The sequence below is a fragment of the Poromitra crassiceps genome (genome assembly GCF_964638095.1).
Source record: "Poromitra crassiceps genome assembly, chromosome: 16".
NCBI lineage: Eukaryota > Metazoa > Chordata > Actinopteri > Beryciformes > Melamphaidae > Poromitra > Poromitra crassiceps.
In genome coordinates this window covers 29226480-29235220 of record NC_139645.1, presented here as the reverse complement: position 1 = coordinate 29235220, position 8741 = coordinate 29226480, and the positions used below count along the sequence as shown (strand labels likewise).

At 44.3% G+C, this 8741-nt stretch overlaps 1 protein-coding gene across 1 annotated transcript in view; it reads left to right on the top strand.

The window, feature by feature from the left end:
* Positions 1-444: 444 nt before the first annotated feature.
* The window catches only part of LOC310791570 (stonustoxin subunit beta-like), a gene marked incomplete at both ends in the record, with an annotated part of 11014 nt that continues 2717 nt past the window's right edge, over positions 445-8741 (top strand). The window contains 2 exons of the mRNA XM_083653237.1: positions 445-539; positions 4012-4058. Coding sequence (XP_083509363.1) covers positions 445-539; positions 4012-4058 — 142 coding nt within the window. The remainder of the gene's footprint in view (positions 540-4011; positions 4059-8741) is intronic.

Sequence of the window (8741 nt, the reverse complement as noted above, 5' to 3'; positions counted from 1 at the left end):
TTGATGCCTATTTCTTATTGCCTATTACTTATTGCTTGTTGCCTATTTGTACTATGTCGTAAACGGAGTCCACTGCACAAGAATTTCACACGTGGTACTTGTACCATGGAGTGACAATAAAAATCTTGAATCTTGAATCTTGAATCTACATAATAATAATAATACATTTAATTTATAAGGCGCCTTTCACGGCACTCAAGGTCGCCGTACAACAAGTAAAAACAGTTACAAAAATACAATCAAAACAGTTAAATTACATGACAGAAAAAAGCACAGAGCTTGCAGCAGAGCAACCAGCGGGAAATGTGTCTCAGATATACGCCTGCCTAAACAGGTGTGTTTTGAGGTTTGTTTTGAATGAATTGATGGCGTCGATGTTCCTGATGTCGGGGGGGGAGGGAGTTCCAGAGGCGAGGGGCAGAGCGGCTGAATGCTCTTGCCCCCATGGTGGACAGACGGGCAGGGGGGACAGTGAGGTTGATGGAGGAGGCAGACCTGAGGGACCGGGTGGGAATGTTGAGGTGGAGGAGGTCGGACAGGTATGGGAGGGCGAGGTTGTGGATGGCCTTGAAAGTATTGAGGAGGATTTTATAGTCTATGCGTAGTTTGATGGGGAGCCAGTGGAGTTGGTGTAGAATGGGGGTGATGTGACTGATGACAGGGGTTCTGGTGATTATACGGGCAGCAGCATTCTGGACCAGTTGAAGCTTATGGAGGAGTTTGTGGGGGAGGCCAAAGAGAAGGGAGTTGCAGTAATCCAAGCGGGAAGTGACGAGGGAATGGACCAGGATTGCGGCGCTGTTGGGAGTGAGTGAAGGGCGGAGTCGGTTGATGTTGCGAAGGTGGAAGTAGGCGGACCGGATGGTGTTGTTGATGTGGGAATGGAATGATAGGGTGCTGTCGAGGATGACAGCACCTGACCTGCCCTTTCTTTCTTCTTCTTTTTTACCCCAGGTGTGCATAAAATACAGGTTAAGAACTTATGGAAAAGTCATGGAAATCCATTGGTCAAAATGTGTATGAACCCTGAAGGGTTAAATTGAGCATTTATGAGAGATTTCAAAAATATCAAGATATATATCGTGTATCGCGATATAGCCGAAAAACATTGCGATATTCTTTAGAGGCCATATCGCCCAGCCCTAGTGTACATTGTGTGTACTGTATTGTATGTACATCCTTGAATATTTGTATGTATAGCTTTACTCTTGTGGTTTTTTATATTTGATTTTGCTTCTTTTTGGGTATGTCCTCTGGGGTGTATTTTAGTGACTTTCTATAGTGACTTTCTAGTCAATACATTTGTATGTATAGCTTTACTCTTGTGGTTTTTTATATTTGATTTAGCTTCTTTTTGGGTATGTCCTCTTGGGTTGTGTTTTGGTGTAGGAGTCGCCTGTGGACAGGTGTTGAAAATTAGCGTTCCGCTATGAACACTTAACACTGTGTATCTGTGCATACATGTATGTTACATCTCCAATGCTCTGTGATGTCCATATCAAATAAACTTAACCTAACCTAACATATGTGTGTCTTCCTGTGTGTGTGTGTGTGTGTGTGTGTGTGTGTGTGTGTGTGTGTGTGTGTGTGTGTGTGTGTGTGTGTGTGTGTGTGTGTGTGTGTGTGCGTGTGTGTGCGTACGTGCGTGCGTGCGTGCAGGCTGTCAGGCTGTCTGCTCACAGAGGTTGGCTGTGCTTCTCTGGCCTCAGCTCTCAGCTCCAACCCCTCCCATCTGAGAGAGCTGGACCTGAGCTACAATCATCCAGGAGCCTCAGTGAAGCTGTTGTCTGTTGGACAGTGGAGACTCAGGTATGGAGAGGGACCATCTGCTAGAAGACTGAGAGTCACACACATTTTTTGCAGCATTTGTAGGTTTTTTATAATTGTATACAGGCTGAGAATGGTAGATGTGTCTAAATAAGGGTAAATTGTAAAATGTATACATTTCCCAACACACTGGTAAATGTGGATAAACAAGCAAGCCCTGCCTGGAGGTGTGAGTGACATGACTCAAGTGTGTCTTTAGTCTTTTGGAAAAGACTAAAGACACACCTTTTCATGCTCCATCTGGGCCCTTCTTGAACTAACTTCTTTCTCTCTCTAAAAAAAAGAAAGTGGAAAAAAAATACGAACATAACTTTACCACTATTCCTTCAGATGTTGTAGTTGTCATAGACTGTGTTGCATAGTAGATTGCTCTATTGCTGACAAAAATGTGTTATTGTAAGTCGCTTTGGATAAAAGCGTCTGCCAAATTACGTAATGTAAATGTAATGAGTCGAACCACCATCCAGCTGGACTAGCTGCACCAGGCAGAGCTGAGCTGAGTGGAGCAAAATAGAAATTAGAAAAATGAATAGAAATTAAAATCAAGCTGTCAAGCTGAACACAATGTCAGCAGCCGACAACTTGTTTCCACAGGGAGAGCTGCTAGCCAGCATGGAGAAATAAGGCCAGTTTCCACAGGGTTTTCCACAGGGAGAGCTGCTGGCCAGCATGGAGAAATAAGGCCAGTTTCCACAGGGTTTTCTACAGGGAGAGCTGCTGGACATAGTATATCAGAATCAGATCAGAACAGAAAGAATGTGGATCGGTGCATCCCTACCTTTAACATCTTCTGGTCAAGGGCTGGTCAGAGTCAGCTGTTTGGCGTTCACTCAACATGAACATCTTATCATTTGATCAAACCGTGCCTCTGACCAGACAACAGAGAATGAGCTCCTCGTCTGCATGTGATACATGATTCAGATGTAACGTCACATGATTTAGCACATTATACAACAACAATAACACAATTGGATCTCTTTGGAGGCAATCTCTGTTTATTCTGACAAAAGCAAGCAAATAATAACAATATCCTCTGGTCAAGCATGAAAATCTAACATTGCACTGACAGATTACCTTCAAATTCACCAGCCATTAATGTTAAATAGTAAATCATTGTATTGCGTAGCAGCATTTTGGCTGATATGTTATTGCAATGATCCCGGGTTAATGACTAAACTCATCAGCTATATGTACCTAACTTTAGACGTCTCAGAAGAGCATACGAGTAACACCTAATGAGCCACATGCAGATTAACGTTACAACACTTTAAACGTAATATATGACAGCATTGTGCCTGTTGGGTCTCCATAACGTTAGCCTCCATGGTGCTCGCCGCTCGGTCGGTGTCATCAGATCAGTCCAGTCCACAGTCCCTAATGGACAGCAGTTATTCATCACTGTTAACGTTACACATTTACAGTTGCAGTTATCTAACGGGGCCAAGCATGGTGGGAATTGCGCCCCTCCCACTGGCCATGATGCCCTGAGATCCCTAAGGCCACCTTGGCAGTGCCCTGCTACCAGCCTGCTAATGTAACCTGCCTTATGCAAAGGATGTGTCATTGGCTCATTTTAACACACATTTCAGGAAAATCACTCTTCATGATGTCAATAAAACAATGGCCTTTGTGTCCTGGCATGTGGTCTTGTGCCATAACAAAATTGCGACACAGAAGGTGCCCCCCCCCCCTCCCCCCAGATTTTCATAATGCTGGCGCTGTCAAATTAATTTACACCTGGTTATCCACCTCAAATAGTGACAGAAGTGAATTTAATGATGAAATAGTGTGAAAAATGTAAAAAATATACCGTGTTGGACAATGACTTCAGTCTCCACCTGAAGAGTCACAATGCATTATGGGGGAGATGAGTATATTGAGTAAGCCCCCGGTCTGTACTCAGAAATTCTTGCATTCTCGCCTACACAAAAGTAATATAGTGTGTACAGTGTGAACACACTACCTCTTCAATTGGAGTATCAAAAGTACGCTGAGTAGAGCTATCCGAACAGGCCCATTGACTCTGATTCATAAAGTTGAAGCTGAGGAATATTGTTTGATGTTGAATGGAGGATATGAATCACAGCGTCTGGAAAATCCCTCCTCATGGAAGGTTATGAAGGTTATTTGTTCATGATCAAAGAGATGATGCTGTCTGACTTTATTTACCGCCCTCCCCCACAGTGTGGACCATGATGCAGAGCGGTGGTTGAAACCAGGCCTGAGGAAGTGTAAGTGTGTATTTAGTTTGATTCAGTTTCTATTGAAATAGAAAGCTCATGTGTGACATCTATTCATTCAAATCCTATTCTGAAACAAGATGGCTGAAACAAGAAATGAACAGTCAGTCTGTTAATACCATAAAACTTCAATTAAAAGCCAAGTCCCATATAGACACAGTTCCCTTTTACTGGCCGGATGTCGCTACACGTTTTGAAAAATAAATGCCCGCCTCAGTATTTATTTATTTATTTAGCTTGCATTCAAACGTCAGTCCCAGGTCAGATCACCACAGAGAGAAAAACGTCCTGAAATTCAAGCGGTATTTTTCTTTTCTTTTTTGATGAACAAAAGTCAGAAGCAGCAGAGAGACATTTCTCCATTGATTCCAATAGAGAGAGAATGGTGACAAAATAAAGGTGATCTATGCAGTTTGGCTTTTTCAGCAATTTACTGTTGTTAACACATTGAGTGCCAGCGACGCCGAATGGCGTCAATAACTCCAAATTCATATTTTGACGGGGGAATGTCGATCTAAGCCTCTTACATCGCCTCTTACAATATGGGAGCTGTTGAATGTGTCTAGCCTATTTTACAGAACCCTTAGGTGGCGACAGTGCCCTCCCGATTAGACAGAGGCCAGGAGAAAAGAGAGAAGAAGTAATGAGGAAACGGAAATCGCCATTGATATGCTTGAAGCATAACGTTACTTGGCTGTGCCTGTGAACAGCAGTCATCTGCTGCCACGGTTGAGCCCCATCCGTGTGCGCTGCGATGGTCCATCCATATGATTTAGTTGCCGACATGGCGACAGCGGCGTCTTTCTGAGGGGTTACATTGTTCTCGGCTGGGAGCCGAGGACACGCTGTGAAGGAGCGGGGGATGCAGTCAGCGGACTTTTCAGTGCAGATCAAAAAGAGCAAACCGCAGAGCAGAGACACTCGACTCCTCCCACCACGGAGGAGGGGGAGGAGGGGGGTGGGCACGCAGGGCACTAACAGCATACAACCATTGACACACACACACCCAGGCAGCAAGCAGCAGGCTCGAACTCAAAGCAGAATTCATTCTGTCGCCTTTCTAACATAAAGATGTGATTATCTCAAAAACTAATTTCAGCATGCTCTTTTCGGTCGAAAACACTCTTTTTCAGAGGGGTGTATTTCCAAAATGGAACGGTTTATAAACACAGTTTTTTTTTTAAATGAAACAGAAGGGTTCAAAGTTTCATTGAGGCTATTGGTTGTCCATATAAGAGGAACACAAAAAATGATATGGCTATATTAAAATGCATTGCGGCCTATGTGGCACAGTACAGCACCTTTTGCCCAAGGGCCATGGCACTCAAAGTGTTAAGATGATTTAAGATGATGATCAGCATCATGTTAGTTGATAGTTGATTCACTTCACATTAAAACATGGTCAAAAGCAGCCAATACGCTACGTTCCACACTTTGATTGAGCACATTGGCTTCATTCATCAAAATCCATTGTGAGCTCACAGCAGCATTTGACTGTGTTCCACTTGACTCACTTTCTTCTTGTAGAATCTGCCATTCGTCTCCTCTGTCTCTCCTGCGCTCTTTTTAAAGGAAATCAAGGAAATCCACTTCCTTCCTCTTCAATCCATTCAGTCTTAAATAGGTGACTTGACTAAACCTCAACATATAGACAGTTTTCACAGAACTGTGTTGCTGCCAGCTATTGTATTAGCAAACACTGCAACAGGAAGTATAGGGGTAATTTAGAATGTTTATGTTGTCTGTGTGGGTCAGGCTTTTTAAAGGCCGGCACCAAACCAAACCGTTAAGAGAGCCAGCTCACCCCGTTAAAATATGTGACAATGGCGACCCCAACCCAACCTGGCAGCCTGCAAACTACAATCTAATTTAACTCTTGATTATAGGGAGGAGACTGGAGAGGATGGAGGCATTTTAATAATGCTAGCAATTCTAAGAGACTCTAGAGACGATGCGCCATGGGCGGAACATGTTGTGGGATTTGATTATGTCACGGTTTGTGTTACAAATCGCTGATGATGTCACGATTTGCTAACACTGCCCGCCTTAGACAATGACGCAACATTTATGATGTCACAATATGGGTCACAAATCAGTGATGATGTCACTGAGTAGCTCACACGCTCAATTTCTAGGGTGGAGACTCTGGAGACGATGCGCCATTCGGACGAGGCCTCAAATGTTACGGTCGCAAATGGATGTATATATTTTCATTAAGTAATTTTGGCATCGTTTGTTGTCTAGGGGTGAAACATACATCTTCCATGCTAACCATATAGCACACATAAATGGTATATCAGTTTACCTCGACCCTCATAGCTGTTGACCAACCCTCTCTCTCGGTCAGGCTCACTTGGCCCGGCGCCCAGGCATCGTTGTATTGGTCTGGAAACCAACGTGAACAGGCGAATCCGTAGATTCCAAAACAAATGTCATATACTAATTTGAATTAAATTGCACAATGGATACTGTAATCTCCATGCATAATTTGGACATCTCCACACCATCGCATCATACATCACATCAACACCATCGCATACCAATAACACTGTGTTCTATAACTGTCACATCCTCGCTCTCTCTCTCTCTCTCACACACACACACACACAAACACACACACACACACACGCAAACAAACAAACACACACACACACACACACACAGACAGAGGGGCGCAGAGCAAATGAATGGGCGTTCCCAAGTCATCTGCTATTCTCCGTGATGCGCAGAATGTCACTTGCGCTCGCGCAGCAACAGTGATTCATGCAGGATTAACTAAGAGGATTAATTAATTAAATGATTCAAAGACGTGGTGAGCTTGGTGAGGCCGTTAACATCCACACAACCAATCAGTGTTGCTTCTTTCATTCCCTCCAATTCATTTGTGTAAATGCCAGGTTGTCCATGTGCATCAGACATATCCAAAACACAGCGGTCATTATAGATACATCTACCAATCGTTTGTAGGTTAATACAACAGGGCTTATTACATTGTAGCCTATATATTTATATCATCACTCTGTTTAGGCTAAAACATATGTTGTGCCTAATCTAATGTCCACATTCTAACTGCACGCTTACTGTAATTAGAGGTTTCCTTCATCATAGGCTATAACATACACATGTAAACAATGTGTGTTTCTTTAAGGGATGTGTGAGAATTTAATTCTAGCCTATTTCAGTATATCTAAATGGTCCACGTGTGGGGTTCATCTTAATAGGCTATATCATGGATGCAGGGAAAGAGGTTACTTACTGTAGGCTATCAGCCAACACAACTAATCTACTGTTAATACACTACAGGGGCCAGTTGCACCAACTGGTCTTACACTGGTCTTAAGCTAAGTTGGTCGTAACTTTACGACCTAACAGCTACGCCGGTTGCACCAAGACGGCTTAAGCCTTCTTTTCAGCCAGTCTCTCTCCCTCAGCCTCTCCCCCCCTCTCTCTCTCCCTCAGTCTCTCTCCCTCAGTCTCTCTCTCCCTCAGTCTCTCTCTCCCTCAGTCTCTCTCCCTCAGTCTCTCTCTCCCTCAGTCTCTCTCTCCCTCAGTCTCTCTCCCTCAGTCTCTCTCTCCCTCAGTCTCTCTCCCTCAGTCTCTCTCTCCCTCAGTCTCTCTCTCCCTCAGTCTCTCTCTCCCTCAGTCTCTCTCCCTCAGTCTCTCTCCCTCAGTCTCTCTCTCCCTCAGTCTCTCTCTCCCTCAGTTGCTCTCGTCTCCCTCTCTCTCTCCCTCTCTCTCCCTCAGTCTCTCTCTCTCCCGCTCTCTCTCCCTCAGTCTCTCTCCCGCTCTCTCTCCCTCAGTATCTCTCCCGCTCTCTCTCCCTCAGTCTCTCTCCCTCAGTCTCTCTCCCCCTCTCTCTCCCTCAGTATCTCTCCCGCTCTCTCTCCCTCAGTCTCTCACGCCTCTCTCTCTCCTCTCTCTCCCTCTCCATCTCCCTCTCTCTCTCCCTCAGTATCTCTCCCGCTCTCTCTCCCTCAGTCTCTCCCACCTCTCTCTCTCCTCTCTCTCTCCCTCAGTCTCTAACTGGGTTTCCATCCAAATGTATCGCATAATTCAAGCGAATTTTGTGAAAATCCGCAAAATAAAATGCGAATTTATGCATGTTTCCATTCAGTTTTGTTTAGCGAGTTTTGGGAGTCGGCAGGTTGAGCAGTCGGTGGCGCTTCTCGTCAGGAGGAGGCGTAACGTGCCTGTGTGCCTGTAAGAGATCTCTATCAGCGGAGACCTGCTTTGATTGAGTCATCACCCGGTGATGGTGATGATCACCGTCCTCATCGTCGTAAAGTCGCCTTCAAAGCATGATGTTAGTCAGATTATAACGAACTAGTTGTGTGGCTTAGCCTTCCCAAATGTTGAGGGTCGTTTTTTAGAATTTAATACATAGAATTGGGAACGTTACATTCAATTTCATTCAGACTGCCTGGCGCTAATCGCCATCATTTCCCCCCGGAGTAGCATAAAGCGGAAGTGAAGTCACATCTGGTAGTCATCGTTAATTCGCAAAATCTGTTTCCATTGCAAAAGTTCGCATCTTCCTACTGTCGATACGCTGATAAATCCACCCCCTCCAAGCGTAAAAACATTTATGCGATATTTCGACCTTTATTCGAATTTCTGGTGTTTCCATTCAAGTTTATATTCGCATTTTGGGTAAATGCGAATATCCAGAGGTGG